At 47.5% G+C, this 22,869-nt stretch overlaps 1 protein-coding gene across 2 annotated transcripts in view; it reads right to left on the bottom strand.

Annotated features, from left to right (window-relative positions):
- The window catches only part of LOC309554806 (F-box/LRR-repeat protein 21-like), an 85,098-nt gene that overhangs the window by 19,926 nt on the left and 42,303 nt on the right, over nt 1-22,869 (bottom strand). The window contains exon 3 of one of the 2 annotated variants that reach the window (XM_082256514.1): nt 1,608-1,703. The exons of the other annotated variant lie outside the window; for it this stretch is intronic. Within the exon in view, the coding sequence (XP_082112640.1) occupies nt 1,608-1,669 (62 nt within the window). The 5' untranslated portion in view covers nt 1,670-1,703. The remainder of the gene's footprint in view (nt 1-1,607; nt 1,704-22,869) is intronic. 2 annotated transcript variants of the gene reach the window in all.

Genomic DNA, 22,869 nt, shown 5'->3' with positions numbered 1-22,869 from the left:
TCCAACCAACAAAACACCGCTCTGGACAAAAGATGGACGACCGATCGGCGGAAATTCGTTGCGTGTGTACTAGGCTTTACATGCCTAACATCCCCGGAACAGCAGGCCATGAAATCTACCTTACTCCCAAGGCCTTAGCAAAACATACCCCATGACAACCTAACTGGACAGGTGATATACAAATTGTGTGTAGATAATTACGCATATTGATAACTACATTCATCACCTGCAGTTGGAATAGCACAGACCAATAAATAGATTTGGAAACAGTAAATCCTTCAATTAACATCTGCAAAATAAAAAATCTGTAGTATTCAAAAAATAAATCACATGTCTTAGAGTGACCATTTGATGTTCTCCGCCAGGCGGAGTAACAATCTTACATCTAAAACTGTCTAGCATTCCTGTCCAACATTTCTCTGAGGAGATAGGAATCAGACAGGTTGTCCAAGAAACAGAAACATCTCTACCCATTGGAACTGTTACAAGATGCAGGGGTGTAACTACAGATCATGGGGCCCCAAATTAAATATTTTAATGAGGCCCCTAGGACCTGCCTCCAATCCTTGATCCTAACATAAAGTGTCTATGTCTAAACTAAGGACAGGTTATTAGATACAACTAAAATTATCTGTCAGTTTTTAGAGGAGTTAGGCATACAAGGTTCATTTTATTCCTGGCCAGGATGACAAGGAGCTCTGAAGGCAATAAATCTACACTACTAACACCTAAAAAAAAAAAAGTCTCCTTACTGCACTAGCGACAGTGATTCTGAAGTCTCTTCCTGTACCTCTGACATCACCTCTTCTGGATTGGAAAATGTCACAGAGGTTACAGGGTCATTGTCAACAACCAGCTCTGTAATCTTTAATAATACAGTGATGCATACAGTATGTGGTATTTCCACATGTACTCAGATTTTCTTTTCTTCTTGCCTAAATACCCCCCTCCCTCCCTATTCCATAAGGCCATCTTCTTTTTTTATACAGTGTACTATCAAGAGAGCATGCACTGGTGATGGTATAAAAAAAACCAATATATATATATATACTATATTACCAAGGCTGAAGTTTGATAGCATGGCTCTTGGAAAGAAGAGCCTGAGTGATCTTGGCAGTTTCTCCTTATTCTTATGGCATAGGTTACCTGATGATGTCCTGTCACAAGTCTGGTTATAATACACTGTCTTATAGATTGGGAAGGTTGTCCTATGGCTCAGAGGGGAGCAGTATATCCTGTAGTATGCTGACATGAGGATAAGCCAGGAAAAGAAAATTATAGTAAGTATGGATTTTTCTGTATTTTTGCTACAGGAACAAGGTAAAAGAAAAAAAAAAAGATATGCTGTGGATGGGGAGACCTGGGTTTGGTGGGAAATGTAGGTCATGCCTAGACAAACCCTTTAAAGGTTCCCTTGTGTAAATTAAATTAAACTACAAATATTGGTTGGGAGTATTCTTAGACCAGTGGCTAAGCGTGGTTAGCCTACTTTCAGTAAAATACAATGGAAATGAGTATCAAACACAACCTTGACAAACCTTTCATGACCACCGACTTTCTCTCTATAGTTAGAAGAGCATTTCCATTTAAGAAAACAAGTTTCTTACCTAAAAAATGCTTCCAAGTTATAGCTTGAACTTGATTTATGGACTGAGGTAACCGCTGCCATGGGGCATTCACCAGCATCCGTCCACTTTGACTTCCTACCTCAGCAGAACATCATAAAAATAAATCCATTAGAAAAAATTGTGATAGAAACAACACACATTGAGCACTGACACATAGTTGCCAACTGTTTTGGACATCAAGGGACAGAGCCGTACTTTGTTGGTAAAACCTTCTCTCAGCCCTGACCAATTGTACAATTACTGTATTTTCTGGCGTATAAGACTACTTTTGAACCTCAAAAAAATCCCCCAAAAATGGGAGGTCGTCTTATACGCCGAGTATAATATCTCCAAGGTAACCTAAGTATAAGTATTACAGGTAGATCATGTAATAGGGGGGTCGTCTTATACGCCGGAAAATACGGTCATTTTCCAGTTATTGGTATCCTGTATGCAATTCTTAGCTGTAAATATTCTTTGGTAATTTCAATAGGATCAGATTTTCAAAAAAAGTGTAACTATAAAGAGTTGGCGACTATGCGTCTAGCACTTGTACATTGACAGCATTACATCCAATGTAAACAATAACATCACCTGGTGGAAATCGATTTGATAGTCATATGAAAATTACAATTATTTTAACAAAAAGAAAGCAGTTTTTTTTTTGTTAGTTTTGCACTGCTGCTAATTATACAAAGAAAAAACTGAAACCATAGTAACCAAGATAGTCAGAGTAATGTAAAGAGATCCAAAATATGACAGATGAGTTATCACTTTGTTTTTCATTCACTCATTATTTTACTATGTGGGTTGCTATTCATTCTCCAGTCATCCTGCAAAGATGTCATACTTAAAGCCATACGGCTAGGGAAAATCGTTTTATCTGGGACACAGACAAAACCAAAAATACATTATTAGTAGACATGGGAAGTGTTAGAAATTCTGACAGTGGATTTCTTTCTCACGTGAAAGTCAAGGAAGATCTCCCCAATAGTGTTACAAGCATAAACAAAAATCTGACAGATAATTTCATTCTAAAGCTGGCCATAAAATGGCCATACACTTTCCTTTAACTTTGAGCAAATGTTCATGTTCATGTTAAAATTCTTGACAGAACATTCTTAGAAAGTTAATTCTTGCCATCTTTGAGTCAACCAATTTTGTTTGAAAGCCTTAAAATTTCGTCCAGATCTGCTTTTTTAATGTAATCCCAGACATACTGTATTACAGTTACAATTTTTCCCCAATATAAAACCACATTCACAGCTAGAATTTTGTCTGAGAAAAAATCTCCATCCTATGTCTTAGAATTCTCTTGTCAGTATGGTTGGTTGAAAACATACATCAAAGGTAAATGAGCACTATACTAAAAACATTGTACTTTGATAACTGAAGTTGTGTAAAATAAGTAATTATAGTATTCAGTATATTAACCGGTTGCCGACCGCCGCACGACTATATACGTCGGCAGTCAGCCTCGGCCAGGCAAAGTGACGTATATATACGTCACTAGCCTGTCACTTGCTTGGGAGCCAATAGCGGGCGAGCGCGCACTCGCGGAGGCGCGCTCCTGCCCCGGCTCGTTCCCCAGCAAGTCCGTGCGTGTGATCGGCGGACCCGATGTCCGCCGGTCACTCGCCAATCGTCGGTGCAGAGGGAGAAAGGCAGGCGGCTGATGTAAACAAGCCGCCTGTCATTCTACCCTGTGTAGGAATGGTGATCATACGGTTCTACTATGTAGGACCGTTGATCACTGTTCCTACACTTCAAGCCCCAGCCAATCACAGTAAGAATCACGCCCTTAGGGACACACACAGCCCCTCCCTCTCAAATAAAGTTAACCCCTTCACTACCAGTGTAATTTTGCAGTAACAGTGCATATGTATAGCACTGATTACTGCAGTAATGTCACTGGTAACCCCAAAAGCGTCAAAAATGTCAGTCAAGGGTCCGATCTGTCCGCCGCAATGTCGCAGTACCGCAAAAAAAATCGCAGATCCCCGCCATTACGCATTAAAAAAACCACCAAAAATTAAAGAAATCTTTCCCTTAGTTAGTAAACGCAATAACTTTTGCGCAAACCAATCAAAATACGCTTTTTGCGATTTTTTTTACCAAACATATGTAGCAGAAAACAAATTGGCCAAAAATGTTAAAAAATTTTGATTTTTACATTTTTTTTGGGGAATTTCATATAAAAAAATGTGAAAAATATTGTTGTTTTTGCAAAATTTACGCTCTTTTTTTGTTTATAGCGCAAAAAGTAAAAATCGCACAGGTGATCAAATACCACCAAAAGAAAGCTCTGTTTGTGGGAAAAAAAGGACGTCAAATTCGTTTAGGTACAGCGTCGCACAGTAAAAACGCAGTAAAAAATTGCAAAAACCCCCTGGTCAGGAAGGGGGTAAAATCTTCCGGGGCTTAAGTGGTTAATTCCTTTTTTAAAATTTATGGGCCTTTGTTTATATCTTTCTATTCTACTTGTCAATTTTTCTATTCTCTTTTTCCAAGTGGTCTTTATCTCCAAAACCGAATGTCACCAGGACAAGAGGTAATGGTAAGTCTTCCCATGGGGACCACTGTACAAGATAGGAATTCCACTCACTTTGGGGAGCTTTTCTACAATTTCCTGTTGCATCTCCTGGACAAAAAGTAAGGGAAATCTCCCTATAGTAACACAGCAACAAATAACCTCACAGCATTTTTAAAGTTTCCCTAGTTTTAGCTACACATACACTTTAAAGCCTATTAAAGGTTACTGTGCATGTCAACTAGAGAATACTCTGTCCACAAAGTAACAATGATTATGTGAGATTTCACTTAAAAAAAAAAGAACATTGTCACCTTAAAAAATAACAGATTCACTGGCAGGATGAACAGGTAATAAAACTATGTGACAGTGGGGACTCAGAAAAACAAAAACTACTGTATTCATGCTACTGAAAGACTCGATGATATGTGTGCGGCCGCAGGCCGGTATTTGTGGGAGGAGCTAGCGGGCTTTATAGCGCCGCCCCTCCCCTTGACCGGCCTGCTGCCTCGGATCGTCACTGGTCAGGTGTTTCCAGTGATCACCTGACGTCGGATCTCGCTGTTCCTCCTCGTGGACCGGACGTCCGGTCGGGTCGTGCAGCAGGAAGCGCTGCTCGCCGAGCTCCTCTTCCACATCACAGCCTCTGTCAAGTTGCCTGGCTCTCCCTCCGCTGGTATCCTGTCCGGCTCCCCTGCGTTTGGCCACCGTCTGCTCTGCTGTTTCTGTCGGCCACTCCGCTGCTTTCTCCCCGCTGTTCAGCAGGAGGTCAGGTACGGCAGGGTATGGGGGGGAGGGGGGGGGGGGTTGGCATCTTCCTGCACACACTGCCTGCCTCCCTGTAGGCCACGGCTACCTCCATACACAGTCTCATGCACACACTGCCTGCCTTTCCACTAGGCCACGGCTACTTCACATTTACGTGTCTCTACGCTCATTTCAGCCTCCGTCAGCTTGTCTCCCCCATATCATGTTCCCTGTTTTGTTCCTGGTTGTCACGGCTGTCATTGCTTTGGGGGGGGTGGCCCGGTCTTACCAGAGGGAGGGGGGGGGGGTTGGCATGTGAGGGTTGGTGGGAGGGGGGGGGCGGGGGGTCTCATGGCTCGCAGGGTGTGCATGTTCTGTTAGGTTCCTCATGATGTTCTCCAGTGGGGGGTCTGGGTGACCCCCCCCTATTTGTTGACCATTTTCCTTTTTCCTTAAGGTTCTCACCATGTCCTTCAATACCGGCATCAGGTACTACTTCAGGTTCAGGTTCCTTGTGTACCTCACGGCTCCACTCATTTTTTAGTCTTCACAGACGCTACCCTGGCGTCGCCCATAGACACTGGTAGGCATTCTGTCATTTGCCCCCACCACACTTTGTCATCTTTGTCTGGTTGCCCGGTGGTCAGCCCCTTCCAGGTTTTTCAGGCTCTTACACTCCTCATGTGCTTCACCTGCGGTTGCTTTGGTTCCGTGCTCCATCACGGCTTCATCACCTCCACGCACATACCACATTTTCATGTTGTCCGTCTTTCTTGTCGTCACTGTTTTTTTCTGTGTCTTTTCAGCTGTATGGTTCTGTCATATATTGCCCCCCCCCCCCCTTGTAGGGCAAGTCAACTGGCTGTTAGGGTTCAGGCGCTGGCCTTAGACCCCCCCCTTCGTAGCCGGTCCCGCGAGGCCAACCTCCCAATCTCGTCGGAGATTATTTCGCCCCACGGGCCAAACCAAAGCTAGCGCCTCGCTCCACCCTTCTCATGGGGTTTATAGTTAGGGCCTCACCTGTCACGGCCACACGTTTTGATTCTTTTACTGTCACCGAGAGGCCATCTTTCCCGCCACCACGTCTGTGGCTCACGCCCCTCGCCCAAATCATAGGTAGAGCCTCTCACCGGCCGCTTGGCATCTAGCAGGGCCTCACCTGTCACGGGGTAGTTAAGTTTTTCGCCTCTGGGCTCTAGCTAGCCAGCCAGTGGTTCTCCTATACGTTACGGTCGCTAATCGGTCTTGGGCGTTCTACTTTTTTCTGTTTCCTTCTACAGCGGGCCTCAAGGAGCCACCCTGGAAGATGGATTTTCCTCCCCCTCCACGCCAGCCAGGATCAGCACCCCTGTCAGGTCCGGTACCCCCAGGGGTCGTCGGGTTCCTTCTCCGCTGGGCTCTTACGGGTCTTGGACTATTCCGAAAATCTCGGCGGTCCTACGCCAGAAGGGTATCTCGTTCCCGGCCACTGCAAGAAAAGCGGAGCTGTTCAAATTGATGATGGAACATCCAGAAGATTCGGGACTGGGCACCAGCTCTCAGGGCTGTTCATCTGCCATACAGGGAACCCTGGACTCCATCCTATCCTCCCTACAGTCCATCGGCGATAGACTGACTAAGCTGGAGGACGCCAGTCCGGCCCAAGGGGGCCCCCCTCCTTCCTTGCCGGTCCCAACCCCAGTTCCTGCTGGTGATCAGGGTAGGCCCCCAGTTCCCATCTTGCCTTCTTCCACGGTTTCTCCTATTATCACCCCGGCCCACTTGGTCCCCGCGGCTCTCCGCAAGGATATCTTGGAGGGGAAGGATGTCAACCTAGTGGCTCTCCTCATTGCCTCCCAGGACATGGTCGAAAGCAAGGTCTACAATTACGGTGATTTGTCCGTAGTCATGAAGGCCAGGGACCCCCGGCTTAATAAGAAGCTCACTATCCCCGAGTTTGTCCTGGCCTTCGGCATCTACAGGGACGTTTTATGTTCCGTTTACCCGCAGCGGCGGGAAGAGTTAGATCTCTACTTGCATAAGATAGTGGATTTAGGGCACAAATACGGGGGTTTTACCTTCTTCGACTTTCATAAATCAGTCTCGGCCAAGGCGGCGGCAGCCTTGGCTCAATTCAATGTTCGTGTGGATTGGAGTCTACTGGATACCGAGCTCTTCTGCAGGCACTTCGCAGGCTTGGCACCTCCCTCCTGTGCCACATGCTCCTCCACTTCACATTCTGCCAGCCTTTGCCCCATGGAGGCTGTGTCCTCCCCGGCCGGGGTCCCAGGGGGGGGGGCTGGCAGGTCAGAGCAGCGTGGCCTTAGGGATAAGCTGGGTCGTCCCATAGTGTTCTTAGGTAAAGCCCAGGTTTGCAATAATTTCAATGGGGGGGCGTGCAGCTTCAGTGCTTGCAGGCTGCTCCATGTCTGCTCCATCTGTTTCAGGGCTCACACCAAATCCATGTGTCCATCCAAGATGTACCCCAAACAATGACTAACCGGGGTCAAGGTCGAGGTACTGGAGTTCTACCTGCAGGCTCATCCGTCTCCACACCTGGTGGAGTATCTGATTCAGGGGTTCTTGGGTGGGTTCCACACGGGGCTGGTGTCTCTTCCCACGGGGACCCTGGAATGTCCCAATTTACTATCGGCCACGGAGGACCCGGAGTCGGTAGATCTACTTCTTGAGAAGGAAGTGCAGGAGGGGTTCATGTTAGGCCCCTTCCCGGCCCCCCCCTTCTCCTCTTGGCGTACCAACCCGATCGGTATTGCCACAAGCAAATTCACCAATAAAAAACGTTTGATTATCGACATGTCGGCTCCTCATTCTTCCACCAACCCCAGCCTTAATTCCCTTATTCCTTCGGCCGAGTTCTCACTCCACTATGCTACCGTGGACAATGCCATCCAGGCCATTTTGGGGGCTGGCAGGGCTGCCTGGCTCAGTAAAACAGATATTGCCAATGCCTTCAAACTGCTGCCTATTCACCCCTCCTTATGGCACATCCACGGTGTAAAGTGGAGGGAGAAATATTATTTCGCTTGCAGGCTGACTTTTGGGTCTAAAAGCAGCCCCAAGATTTTTGATACCTTTGCTGAGACGCTCTGCTGGCTCCTTCTGAATGTCTCCAGGTGCCCCTCGGTGTTGCACTACCTTGATGATTTTTTGTTGGTCGAGGATAGCAACTGCACGCCGGTCAGTCTAAATAGTACCTTGGCCTTATTTTCCACCTTAGGGGTTCCCCTGTCACCAGGCAAAACGGTCGGCCCGGTCACCAGGCTGGATTTCTTGGGGATTACCCTGGATTCTGTCTCCATGCAGTCCAGCCTCCCTGTGGACAAACTTGAACGTATTCGTGGGGTGGTAGGCAGGTTCCTGGAACTAGGGACTTTCTCCAGGAAGGAGTTGCAGTCCTTGATCGGGTCATTAAATTTTGCCATGCGTATCATCCCCCAGGGCAGGTCCTTTATCTCTCGGTTGCTGCGGCTGTTGCCAGGTCTTCCGGAGGGTGTCATCTCCCACCTGGATCCCCCTGCCAGGGCGGACCTGGGTATGTGGGTTGAGTTCTTGGGAAGCTGGAACGGTATCTCCATGTTCATCCCGCCCATTTCTGCCCAGTCCCCTGTGTTTTGGACGGATGCGGCCGCCAGTACCGGGTTCGCAGCCATCTTCGGGGATTCATGGTTCAGGGATAGTTGGCCGGTTGAGTCTCTAGCCTTACCTGCTTTCCGGGAGACCTCAGAGCTGTTTGAATTATACCCTATTGTGGCAGCTGCTGTCACCTGGGGTAGGTACTGGTCAGGGAAGGCAGTCAAATGTTTCAGTGATAACATGGCTGCTTGTGATATCATCAACAAAGGCCGTTCATCGTCCCTGACTATTATGAGACTGGTCCGCAGGCTGACCTTGGTAGCCGCCACTTACCAGTTTTTTCTTTTCTGTGAGCACATTCCGGGTCATACCAACTTAGCCGCTGACGCTCTTTCCCGCTCCAAATTGCAGGTTTTCTTCACTCTCCACCCGACGGCCGACAGATGTCCCACGCGGACCCCAGAGTTCAAGGATCTGCTCCTGGACTAGCCCGCATCATGGCGCATGGACGGGAGTTGGCCCGTTTGGCTCTGTCATCCAACACCAGGAAGGCTTATGACCGAGCCTTGACCATCTTCCGAAGGTTTCTAGTGGATTTTGGATTGGTTGATCAGTCAGTGCAGACCATGGTCGCCTTCGCTGCTTTTTGCCACCTCCAACTCAAGCTATCTGTCAGTACTATTAAACTATATCTGGCGGGTGTTCAACACCACTTTCTGACGCACCATCCAAACTCCTTGCCTTTCCTCCGGGCATATCCTCTGAAGAGCCTCCTGAAGGGCATTGGCAGGTTGGATCACCGTTCCCCCATCAGGCGGCTGCCGATAGATGGGGTGAAATTTAGGGCCCTCTCCAACTTACTGGACACGTCGCCCTTTGAGCCATACACGAATGCCGTGGTCAAAGCGGCGATGTATCTGGCTTTCTACGGTTTTCTCAGACCCGGGGAGTTTTCGGTAGCTTCCGCAGCTGAGGGGCGGTTGTGTCTCCTCAAGCGAGATCTCGTCAAATGGGGGGATCATTATGTTTTGACTCTGCAGAGCACCAAGACCAGGCAGGTGGGCCACCCCGTTACCATCCCGTTTTACCCATCTGGGAATCTTTGGTGCCCGGTCAGGGTGTTGGATGTTTTCGTGGCTCAGACCCGGAGCAGCCCCAGCCATGCACCGCTCTTTGCGCTCCTGGATGTTCCCCTCACTACGTCCAAATTCATTTTCTACATACGTTCTCTTTGCATCAGACTGGGGTGGGACCCGGCAGCGCACTCTGGCCATTCCTTCCGGATAGGAGCGGCTACGGCTGCTTCAGGGAATAATACGCCAGGCCATATCATTAAAAGGCTTGGTAGGTGGGAGTCGGACGCCTTCCAAGTGTATATACCGCACCCAGAGAGGGAATTGAGATTGGCTTTTCGCAAGCTTGTGTCCTAGGTTTTTTGAATAAAGTGTGTTGTTTTGCTTACTCTTTTTGCCCTCTTTATTTACAGGCTACCCCCCTTACGTCGGTTCAGGCACACCACACCGACTGTCCTTACCAGGGGGTGACGTCTTTTAGTATTGACCACAAGTGTGCGGCCGCAGGCCGGTATTTGTGGGAGGAGCTAGCGGGCTTTATAGCGCCGCCCCTCCCCTTGACCGGCCTGCTGCCTCGGATCGTCACCCCACCCTCCTTCACCCTTTTTTTCTCTACCTCTTCCCCTTGGGGGTGCCCTCTTTATTTACAGGCTACCCCCCTTACGTCGGTTCAGGCACACCACACCGACTGTCCTTACCAGGGGGTGACGTCTTTTAGTATTGACCACAAATATCATTTTTAATTATATCTATAGTTTCACTTTAACCTCTAGTCCTCTTTTATAGACCATTTGCATTACCCCTCAATTTTTATTTTGGTAACAATCATCCCCATGCAAATAGTGTGGTTTGATCTCCCCACTGGGGACAAACACAGCTGATTTTGGACAGCTTGATTTTTGGATAAAACACAGTGGACCACCACCAGAAGATGACATGGCTCCCAAAATCATCACGGACTGTGGAAAATGTTGCATTTCATTTGGAAATCAAGGTCCCAGAGTCTGGAAGAAGAGTGGAGAGGCACAGAATCCAAGTTGCATGAGGTCCAATGTGAAGTTTCCACAGTCAGTGAGCTGCTGGTGTTGGTCCACTGAGTTTTATCTAGTCTAAAGTCAGCACAGCCCTCTACCAGGAAATTCTAGAGCACTTCATGCTTCCCTCTGCTGACCAGCTTCATGGAGATGCTGAATTCATTTTTCAGTAGGACTTGGCACCTGCCCACACTGCCAAAAGTACCAATACCTGGTTTAATGATTATGGTATCACTGTGCTTGATTGGCCAGCAAACTCCCCTGACCTAAACCCCATAGAGTATCTGTGGAGTATTGTCAGGAGGAAGATGAGAGACACCAAACCCAGCAATGCAGACGAGCTGAAAGCCACTATCAAAGAAACCTGGGCTTCCATAACACCTCAGCAGTGCCACAGGCTGATCGCCTCCATTCCACACCACATTGATGCAGTAATTTATGGAAAAAGGAGCCCTGACCAAGTATTGAGTGCATGCTATACTGTATATGGATGTACTTTTCAGTAAGCAAACATTTCTGTATTAAAAATCCTTTTCTTTATTGGTCTTATGTAATCTAATTTTCAGAGATGCTGAATTTTGGGTTTTCACTAGCTGTGAGCCAAAATCATCGAAATTAAAAGAAAGAATTGCTTGAAATATATCACTCTGTGTGTAACACATCTACGTAAAATATATGAGTTTCACTTTTTGAACTGTATTACTGAAACAAATTAACTTTTTTTTTGAAAATTTGTTTTTATTGAATTTTTGCACAAAAAAACAGACAAGACAATGCCACGCAGGGCGACAACCATAAACAGTGACAACAGGTCAAACCCCTCCCACACCACCCCCCACCCCAGGCTCCATCCAGCACGTCCAGTGGAAAAACAAAGCATCCATCAGTAATAGAGATACCCCTCAAGACTGCTCCAATTATCCAGTAGCAAGGTCATAGAACATTCTAGAGTAGTCCAGCACAGAGCCCACTAGCAGCAACCCCATGGCTTAGTCAATAAAAAAAAAAAAAAATAGAGAGACTTCTATACATGCAGTAAGAGCACAATGAACAGGAATATATCACCGACCGGCATGGCCATCCCCCCCCCCCCCCCAGACAGTCCCGAACAGTAGCACATAGAACACTAAAGCTGATCTACGGAGGTCGAGGCCGGAGAGTCTATCCATATTTTCCATACTTTATCAAACTTGCGGGGGCATCCCCTACTGAGATACGTGGCCTTATAGAGCGGAGTCACTTTATTAACCAAGCCTTTCCAGAAAAGGATCGTGGGAGCCAAGGGACTCTTCCAGTGTAAGAGCAAAGCCTTGCGCGCATAGAAAAGCAGCAAGCTGACCAGAGTGCGAACGGCCCTCGCAGGGGCCAAGCCATCCACCAACCCCAAGAGGCAAACCTCCACGGAGCTGGGGACCGGAATCTTAACCACCTCCACAATACAAGCTAAGACGGATGCCCAATAGTCCTTGACCACCGGGCACCCCCAGAAGATGTGACTGAAGTCCGCCGGTGAATGGGAACAACGCCAGCACTCCGCCGAGGCCGTCTGATAAATACGTGCCAGCCTCGCCGGCGTGTAATAAATCCGATGCAGAAATTTAAAGTGAATCAGACGGTCCCTCGCAGAGACCAGGTAGGCGAAGGGTAAACTCCACATATCATCCCAGTCATCACCATCCAGATCAGGCACCTCCTCCACCCAGCGTTCCCGACATCTACGTACAGCAGGCGGAGTGACAGCGAACAATTCCCTGTACAATTCTGAGAGAGGCTTCCGCATACCCGCCGCTTGTATCGCTGTTTCAAGAGCTGAGGCTTTAATCACAACCCGAGAGGAACCGAATTGTGCCACAAACGCATGGCGAAGCTGGAGATAGCGAAAAAAATACCCATTTGGAAGATCATAACGCGCCTTCAGGGCAGCAAAGGAGCACAGCTCCCCACCAGAGACAATATCCCCCAGCAACTTCACCCCCTTAACGGCCCAGATGGTAGGATCAGGGATCGAGGCAAAATGTGGAAACTTGGGGTTCCACCACAATGGGGAGGCCGGGGAAACACCAGTGGCTCCTGGCTCCACCAGCACCTGCATCTGTTCCCAGGCTTTGATGGTAGAACGCATCGTTCCTGTCAGCTGAAATGTAGCCCTGGACCCTCGATGCAGTAAAAGGCGAAGACTCTCGTAGGAGCCCAAAACAGCCGCCTCCAGCACCGTGGCGGAGTCCCCATCGTCCCCTGCAAGCCAGCGTCGCGCCACCACTCCCTGCCCAGCCAGGAAATATTTATAAAGATCAGGTAAAGCCAATCCCCCCTGACCCCAGGGCTCCTGCAACACCTGCAGACCAATTCTAGGAGGAGAGGTACCCCAAATAAAGGAACCTATCAGGCCATGAACGCGGCGGAAGAAAGAACGCGGGACCCACACCGGGGAATTGCTAAGGAAGTATAGAAAGACAGGGAGAAGTTTCATTTTCACCAAGTTAATGCGCCCCAGAACCGACAAAGGTAAGTCGCGCCACACCTCCGCCCTGCGTTTAAGACCTCCAGCAGTGGGTTAAGGTTCAGAGTAAGATAATCCGCCACCCTCGCCGACACCCTGACTCCCAGGTAGGTGAACTCCGTCACCCATTTCAATGGTAGCGCCCCATCAGCTGCCGCAATGGCACCAGGATCAATAGGGAGCATAGTGGATTTATCCCAATTCACCTTTAGGCCGGAAAACTTTGCAAAAGTGTCTAGGATATTGAACACCGCCCGCAGAGAAGCATTGGGATCCTTCAAAAATAAAAGCATATCATCGGCATAAAGTGCCAGGCACTCCTTAATGGAGCCCACTTCCAGAGCCCCCACCTCCGGAGACGCACGCAACGCAATAGCCAAGGGTTCAATCATCAGAGAGAACAAAAAGGGCGAAAGAGGGCAGCCCTGCCTAGTCCCCCTACCAACTGCAAAAAATGGAGACAGGGAAGATCCAATCTTCAACGCCATACGCGGGGAGGAATACAAAAGGGAAATCCACTTGCAAAATTTAGGACCAAACCCCATGCGCCTCAGCACCACCCCCATGTACCCCCAATCCACCGTGTCGAAGGCCTTGGCAATGTCCAAGGACACCACCACCCTAGTGCCAACGGAGGCATGGGACACCTGCAAATGAGTAAACAGACGTCGAAGGTTGGTGTCCGTGGACTTGCCTGGCATAAACCCGGTCTGATCAATGTCCACCAGGGAAGGCAAGACCACCGCCAGCCTAGTAGCCAAGACCTTCGTGAGTATCTTGAGATCCACATTGAGTAAGGCAATGGGGCGATAGGAGGAACACAGGGTGTGATCCTTTCCCGGCTTGGGCAGGAGAACAACATACGCCTCGAGCATGGAACCCGGCAGGGCCCCCTGATCGAAACACGCAGCATACAATGCCTGGAGCCTGGGAGCCAGGGAGTCCGAGTACTGCCGATACCATTCCACCGGGAACCCATCAGGGCCCGGCGATTTATTGGAGGGAAAGGATGAGATGGCTCTCTCTATTTCCTTCAACGTGATGTCATTGTCCAGCCACGCACTGTCCTCACCCTCCAAGACCGGAACCGGCAAGCCAGATAAAAGGCGCTCCAACTCCTCTAGGTCATATGCAGGTAGGGGGGAATAGGTGTCAGAGTAGTAATCCATAAAGACCCGGGAGATCTCCCCCGGGTCCCTAACCAGTTCCCCCGAACTAGACTGGATGCACGGAACACTTACCGAAGCCCTCTGATCTGCCACCAAAAAGGCCAAAAGCTTACCATTCTTGTCTCCCTTCTCAAAAAGTGACTCCGCTCTATGTTTAAGGTTGGCATGCGCAAAATCAGTATCCAACAAAGCCAAACGCCTCCTGGCCTCCTCCAGGGCCGCATAGGCCGCCGGTCCCGGAGTGGCCGAGTATTCATCTTCCAACCTACGGACCTCCAGCAGAACAGCTTCCCTGTCAGCATTAGCCTCCCTACGAGATGCCTTAATCGCAGAGATGTAATGACCCCGCATAACCGCTTTGAAAGCATCCCACAGGACCACCCCTGCCGTGGACGAGGCATTATCTTCCCAATATGTAGGCATCTGGGGCTCCACCTGCTGCATCACCTTGTCAGTTTGTAGCCAACCCGGCGAAAGGCGCCATGCACCCCTTGTTCTACCCGTTCCCACCCGCAGAGTCAATAGCAGTGGGTTGTGATCAGAGAGGCCACCCGCCAAATATGTAGCATCCTGGACCAAAGCAAGACAATGCCCATTAGCAAAAGCCAGATCTATCCTGGACGCCGTTCTGTGCACCCCAGACCAACAGGAGTAGCCACACACCCCAGGGTTTTTCCAGCGCCACAGCTCCGTAAGCTGAGCCGCGGAAGACCAGGACACCAGTTCAGGAGACGACAGTCTACCCGGGTTAGAGGAGTCCAGCCCGCCGTCCAGAACAGCATTGAAATCCCCCGCCATAATTAGAGGAAGATGCATATAAGGGGCCAAGGTCACCAGGAGATCCACCAGAATCTGAGAGTGGAACGGGGGAGGTAAATAGACACTCACCAGTACCACCTGCCGGTGAAAAATCTCCAGTAGAACAATAACATACCGTCCGCCAGGATCCGTAATTACCTTTTGAATCGAGCAGGGTGCATTTCTACCCAGCAAAATAGACACCCCACGGGCATACGTGGAGTAAGTAGCATTGAAGATCCTCTGAATCCAAGGCCTCTTCAAGGCAAGCACCCTGCTCCCATCCAAATGCGTCTCCTGGAGGAGGATAACATGCGGTTGAACAGATTTAATATACCTAAAAATGGCTGTGCGTTTCACCTTGTCATTGAGACCCCGCACATTCCATGACATGATTTTAAGTAGCTCAGCCATAGAACAGCAGAGGGACATATAGCAGGAGGGAGCCGGAGGACCAAGCACAGCCCGAGGACCAACCCGATCCCCCAACTCCATCCAGACATTCAGCAATACAGACACATAAGTAAAAAAGAACAGTGACCACCGGATGGAGCCTGGAGCCAAAAACAAAAAAACATCCCTGCTGTGATACCCAAACCTGGAACAAAAAAAAGTGCAACAGGGTACCCAGCCTAATCCCAAAACCCAGCAAAAATTTTAAAGGCATGGCTGCAACATAAAAACCGCAGCCGGCGTTACTCTTGTCCACCAACGGCAGCCCCAAAAAAAGGGGGGGCCGCTAGATAGTCATTCCTCAAAAAAAAGGAAAAAAACCTAAAGGGAGGAAAAATAGAGTCAAAACAAAAAAAGTGAAAAATGTCAGTTCAAAAACGTGTAGCACACAGAGCTCCAATGACCTGTAGACCAGTCCACAGCCCCAGGAATAGAAGCATGGATCCAGCCCAGGGCAACCCAGGAAACTTCAGGGCAGGATCAACAACACAGGAACCGTAGATGTCCCCCCAGCAGCAATAGAGGAGGCAGACCGTGCGTAAACAGGAGCTGCAAATAGGGAGTACAGTGCAGCAGGGCCCCAAGAGCCCCATATCATCCAAGATAGCAGGTGCAGCAGAGGAAATTAAATGGAGTCCAACCAGTCAGCAGCCTCCCCCGCCGAATTGAAGAAAAGGACAGATCCCTTGTAATCCACACGCAAGCGGCTCGGGTACATCATGCCATATTTCAGGCCCTTGGTCCTCAGGAGTTTGCGCACTTCAGTAAATGATCTGCGTTTCTTCTGCGTTTCCACAGAGAAGTCAGGAAATAACATTATCTTGCTGTTCTCAAACTGCAATTCCTCCTGCTTCCTGGCCTCAGAGAGGATACGATCCCTGTCACGGAAGTTCAAAAAGCGGACCAGAAACGGGCGCGGGGGGGCCCCGGGTGGCCGAGGTCCCGTGGGAACCCTATGGGCCCTCTCCACCACATATGTCGGGGGAGGGGGAGGCAATTTGAGTAGATCACAAAAGAACTTCTCAGCAAACAATGTAGAATTAGATCCCTCAGCCTTCTCTGGCAAGCCGACCACCCTGATATTGTTGCGACGCTGTCGGTTCTCAGCATCCTCCATCTTGTCCGCCAAAGCATTCACCTGGGCCTGCATGGCAATGATTTGTGCCGAATGGGAAGCGGTAACATCCTCCACCTCAGACACCCTGCCCTCAGTCTCAGTCAGGCGCCCCCTGATTTTATCCAGATCATGGCGGATTAGGGTACATTCAGAGGCCAGGTGGTCAATCCGGAGCATCAGGGCAGTTTTTGAGGCGTCTATAGCAGCCAGTATGGGAGCAGTAATATCCCCCCCTCCATGCGACCCCCCATTCTGACCAGCGGTCCCCGGCAGAGACCCCCTGGTACCTGAGTCCATAGGCTGTGCCAGAGGAGGGTCCCCGGCCCCCGCGGACATCTTTCCCGACTTCAAGAAGGCCTGGGCGCCTGTGGCTGCAGAGGAAGAAGATGAGGCCTGGACCTGCAAGATGGCGGCGGCCGCTTTCGCGCCTCGCGGCGGGACCGCTCGTTTAGGCCGCGGGGTCGGTGCTGAAACCCGGGATTTTCTCCCCGGCATCCGTGCCCCACCTGTGCCCGATGTGGAGGAGGGCAAAACCGCCGCGATCCGAGGCACAGGGGCCGTGGATGGAGACGGATAAGATCAGGATGGTGGAGAGCTCTGCCAACACACGTCCGGCGCCGTCTACATCCCGGCCACGCCCCCTTCGAGGCACAGGGGCCGTGGATGGAGCCGGATAAGATCAGACAAATTAACTTTTTGATGATTTTCTAATTTTATGAGATGCACCTGTATGTGCATTTTTGATGAGGTTTTATGCGTAATATCAAGTCTCCTCCTTCCAGCAACTATGATATCACAGCAGATATTGTTAGTCATTGGCCAAAACAAAAATGAATGAAAATGCATGAAAACACACCTTATTCCCCCGGGTGGGGATCTTCTCAAAAACAGTGCAGACGTGCTGGGTTCCGCCCACACAGCTGTGTCATTCATTCACAGTTTGCAATAAATAAATGAACTACAAATACCGTCTTCCACTGTGGCAGACAGATTGCAATTCTCAGTGAATTGCAAGGGTACTGGTGAGTGCTCTCATAATTCATTAATTCTTCCTGCAGTTCAGTAACTTTCTGCCCTTTGGGAAGGGACGGGCATACAGTTGATTGAGAGTCTGCAGGTGCCTGGCACTGCACCAGGGATCTGCTGATCATGGGTGAAATGCTTTACAGGCTGCAGTGTAAAACAATAATAAGTTGTAAATGCAATTTTTTTAACCTGAAAAAGATGTGCATTTATTATTTTTTTTAAAAGATTAACTTATAGTTTAAAGTGCCTTATTAAATCGCAATACAGTAAAACCTTGGTTTAAGAGTAACTTGGTTTAAGAGCGCTTTGCAAGACAAGCAAATTTTTCAAATAAATTTTGACTTGATATACAAGCGATGTCTTGATATACAAGTAGCCTCAAGTCACAGCTGAGTATAAAAGAGAAGAGAGGCGCCTCTAAGTGTAGCAATATGGTTAAATTTAATGAAGGTACAACATTTAGCAACTCACATGGTTGATGATTGGAACAGGCACATCTAAGGATGCAGGCATCCAGGCTAAAGCTGTCCACATAGACCGTCCTCCACACCGCCATCTACGTCATCCCTTCCTCGCTTTCAGATCGATTTACTGCAGGGTGTTCTTCCCGGTCAGGATTACAGACTGGCAGCCGGTGGTGCAGAAGATAGTCTATGTGGACAGCTTTACCCCGGATGCCTGCATACTTAGATGTGCCTGTTTTATTCATCAACCATGTGAGTTGCTAAATGTTGTTCCATTAAATGGAACCATATTGCTACACTTAGAGGCGCCTCTCTTCCTCTTTGATACTCTGGAGCTCCTGCTGGATTTTGCTTCTAATCCCCTTGTGGAAGCGGCTATTTGTGGATGGACATTTTATGGTTACACAGCCTATCGCAATGCTATAATCTTTTTATATGGACTATAAACTGAAGGATTTATGAATAAATGGTTGTGGAACGAATCATCTGAGTTTCCATTATTTCTTATGGGAAAATTCGCTTTGATATAAGAGTGCTTTGGATTACAAGCATGCTTCCGGAACGAATTATGCTCGCAATCCAAGGTTTTACTGTACTTGCAGGGCTTCTGACCTTTGGCGGGGTGTACAGTAGGTTCTGCAACCCCCCTCTTTACTTTAATTCATACCCCTCTGTAAAAAAAATATTTTATTGTGTTTATTTAAACGTTCATCCTGGCTGATGTACTGTATATAGTAAGCGTAAGCTTTAAGGCTTAGGAATAAGGGCAACTCCAGCACAAAATCAATTCTAGGCATGCAGGGACCTCTAGATAATAAACTCGGTGGGGTTCCTTATTTATATAACTACTGTATGTCAATAACTTTAACCCTTAAAGAATGTGCTCCACTAACAGATACCTTTTGCATTGTCTGTATTTAAAAAGGCTTTTCCCTTTCTTTGTAGATAAAAAGGGCTACAGGCACATAAAAAACACTTGATGTCAGAGGGCAAGCAGAAAAGCTACTTGATGCCACAAAGGTGTGACAACAAAAAACGTAAGGGCCCATTAACATTGGCGGCAGCCCTTAATGCCCCTCTGAAAAACAATCCCCTGCAGTGGATCACTTTTATACGGCGGCTGACAGGCAGCTGGCAGATAATATATCTCCTCCTAGCCACCTCTTTTAACCACTTGCCGACCGTGTAACGCACATTTACTGCGGCAGGTTCGCTCTATTGCGCAAAATCACGTACCTGTACGTCGTTTCGTACAATAGCCTATCAGTGGGTCCGGCAAACCCAATGTCCGCCAGACACATATGATTGTTCGCAAGAGAGGCAGAATGGCGGTTTGCCTATGTAAAAACAAGACAGATCGCCGTTCTGACAGGGGAGAAGAGGAGATCTTGTGTTTCTGCTAAGCAGGAACACTGATCTTTGTTTTTTCCCAGTCAGAACAACCACCCACAGTTAGCAAGCACCCCATAGGGACACATTTACCCCTTTGATCGCCCCTGATGTTAACCCCTTCCCTGCCAGTGACATTAGTACAGTAACAGTGCATATTTTTTAACACTGATCACTGTATTGGTGTCATTGGTCCCCATAAAAGTGTCAGTTAGGTGTCCGATTTGTCCACCGTAATGTTGCAGTCCCGCTATAAGTCGGTGATGGCCACCATTACTAGTAAAAAAATAAAAATTCCATAAAAATATCCCATTGTTTGTAGACGCTATAACTTTTGCGCAAAGCAATCTATATACGCTTATTGGGATTGTTTTTACCAAAAATATGTAGCCGAATACATATTGGCCCAAATTGATAAAGTAATTCGATTTTTTTTTTTATTGAATGTGTTTATAGCAGAAAGTAAAAAATATATATATATTTTTTTTTTTTCTTCAAAATTGTCTTTTTTTGTTTATAGCACAAAAAATAAAAACCGCAGAGGTGATCAAATACCAGCAAAAGAAAGCTCTATTTGTTGGGGAAAAAAAAGGACTTATTTTGGTACAGCGTTGCGCGATTGCGCAATCTTCAGTTAAAGTAATGCAGTGCCATATCGGTAGTCATTAAGGGGGTGAAACCTTCCGGGGCTGAAGTGGTTAACCTTGTAAAACCCGTCCCACTGTACGCATTCGGTGACATTACTGCCCGCAAAACACTAAAAGTGGGATCATTTTTGTAACAGCCTCAGCATATGTGTAGCCCATTCCAGCTGCTGTGCTTCTTTAAGGAAGTCAATAAAACCACAGCTCGACCTCCTATCTCCCCCTCCCTCCCCTCTGAGCCGCATGTGTGAATGAGCCTTTAATGCCAGAGGGATACAAACACAAAACTATAGAATAATAAGAGAATATGGGCAAATAAAATGTTAAATAGCATACCAATAAGATATGGACGTAAACATGCAATATGCAGACAGATACTGGTACAAAAGGCACTAAGTGCCAGGAAATGGCTGGCATGGTGGGCAAAAGCCAGTTGTTCTGGGATGTTTTTTACCAGCTATTGGAGATATAATGGGAATAATTAAGATCTCTAAAAATAAATTCACAATGCTTGTCAAGTACACTGAATTGTATTCTTTGTCTTATTTTGGAACAACAAGGAAATGTTTTATACTATGTCTTATGTCAATGTACTAATTCTGAGTCTCACAAATAAAAGAATAAACATCGACCGACAAAACTGATGGAAAGGCCAGCATACCTTTTATTTACAGTAAGTGCCACCTGGAGATGAGCTTTGGAAAATGTGAAAGACTAAGCCAAGCAATCATGCCAAGTTTATTTTAACAGTAACTCACAGAAGTGAGTACACCCCTCACATTTTATGTAAATATTTTATTCTATCTTTTCATGTGACAACACTGAAGAAATGACACTTTGCTACAATGTAAAGTGGTGAGTGTACAGCTTGTATAACAGTGTAAATTTGCTGTCCCATCAAAATAACTCAACGCACAGCCATTAATGTCTAAACCGCTGGCAACAAAAGTGAGTACACCCCTAATTGAACATGTCCAAGTTGGGCCAATTTAGCCCCCCCCCCCGGTGTTATGTGACTCATTAGTGTTATGAGGTCTCAGGTGGGAATGGGGAGCAGGTTCGTTAAATTTGGTGTTATCGCTCTCACTCTCTTATACTGGTCACTGGAAGTTCAACATGGCGCCTCTTGGCAAAGGACTCACTGAGGATCTAAAGGATCTAAAAATAATTATTATTGCTCTACATAAAGATGACCTAGTCTATAAGAAGATTGCCAAGACCATGAAACTGAGCTGCAGCATGGTGGCCAAGACCATACAGCAGTTTAACAGGACAGGTTCCACTCAGAACAGACCTTGCCATGGTTGACCAAAGAAGTTGAGTGCACGTGCTCAGTGTCATATCCAGAGGTTGTCTATGGAAAATAAACATATGAGTGCGGCCAGCATTGCTGCAGAGGTTGTAGGGGGTGCTTGTCAGCCTGTCAGTGCTCAGCCTATACGCCGCATGCTGCATCAAATTGGTCTGCATGGCTGTCATCCCAGGAGGAAGCCTCTTCTAAAGATGATGCACAAGAAAGCCCGCAAACAGTTTGCTGAAGACAAGCAGACTAAGGACATGGATTACTGGAACCATGTCCTGTGGTCTGATGAGACTAAGATAAACGTATTTGGTTCAGATGGTGTCAAGCGTGTGTGGCGGCAACCAGGTGAGGAGTACAAAGACAAGTGTGTCTTGCCTACAGTCAAGCATGGTGGTGGGAGTGTCATGGTCTAGGGCTGCATAAGTTCTGCCAGCACTGGGGAGCTACAGTTCATTGAGTCAACCATGAATGCCAACATCTACTGTGACATACTGAAGCAGAGCATAACCCCTCCCTTTGGAGACTGGGCTGCAGAGCAGTATTCCAAGATGATAACGACCCCAAACACACCTCCAAGATGTCCACTGCCTTGATAAAGAAGCTGAGGGTAAAGGTAATGGACTGGCCAAGAAAGTCTCCAAACCTAAACTCTATTGAGCATCTGTAAGGCATCTTCAAACGAAAGGTGGAGGAGCGCAAGTTCTCTAACATCCACCAGTTCTGTGATGCCATCATGGAGGAGAGGAAGAGGACTCCAGTGGCAATCTGAGAAGCTCTGGTGAACTCCATGCCCAAAAGGGTTCAGGCAGTGCTGAAAAATAATGGTGGCCACACAAAATATTGACACTTTGGGCCCAATTTGGACATTGTCACTTAGGGGTGTACTCGCTTTTGTTGCCAGCGGTTTAGACATTAATGGCTGTGTTGAGTTATTTTGAGGAGACAGCAAATTTACACTGTTATACAAGCTGTACACTCACTACTTTACATTGTAGCAAAGTGTCATTTCTTCAGTGTTGTTACATGAAAAGATATAATAAACTATTTACAAAAATGTGAGGGGTGTACTCACTTTTGTGAGATACTGTATATTTTAAATATTATTTAGTCTGTTATTTTGCATACTGTACTGTGATGTATTGTTTTTTTTATGTGAACTGACCACAGTAATCATGGCTGCTGATCCATGATACAGTAATCAGTTTACGTGCGCCCGTCATCCTGTGCCACAACCGACAGCCTCACATACACAAATAAACCTCAGGACAAAAGAACACTTTTTTTTTTTTTAATTAAATGTTTCCATTACATATGTTTTTATGCGCACAGCTATTAAACATGCAACTATTAGACTATGAACACCTTGGTCAGCTCTTTGTACAGCAAAAATGTATAGTGTGCAGGGGCAGGAGCAAGTAACAAACAAAACATTCTTTCACATC

Source organism: Pelophylax lessonae (genome assembly GCF_965119305.1).
Source record: "Pelophylax lessonae genome assembly, chromosome: 4".
NCBI classification, from domain to species: Eukaryota; Metazoa; Chordata; class Amphibia; order Anura; family Ranidae; genus Pelophylax; species Pelophylax lessonae.
The sequence above is the reverse complement of the archived record's forward strand: the minus strand, read 5'-3'. Positions and strand labels throughout refer to the sequence as shown.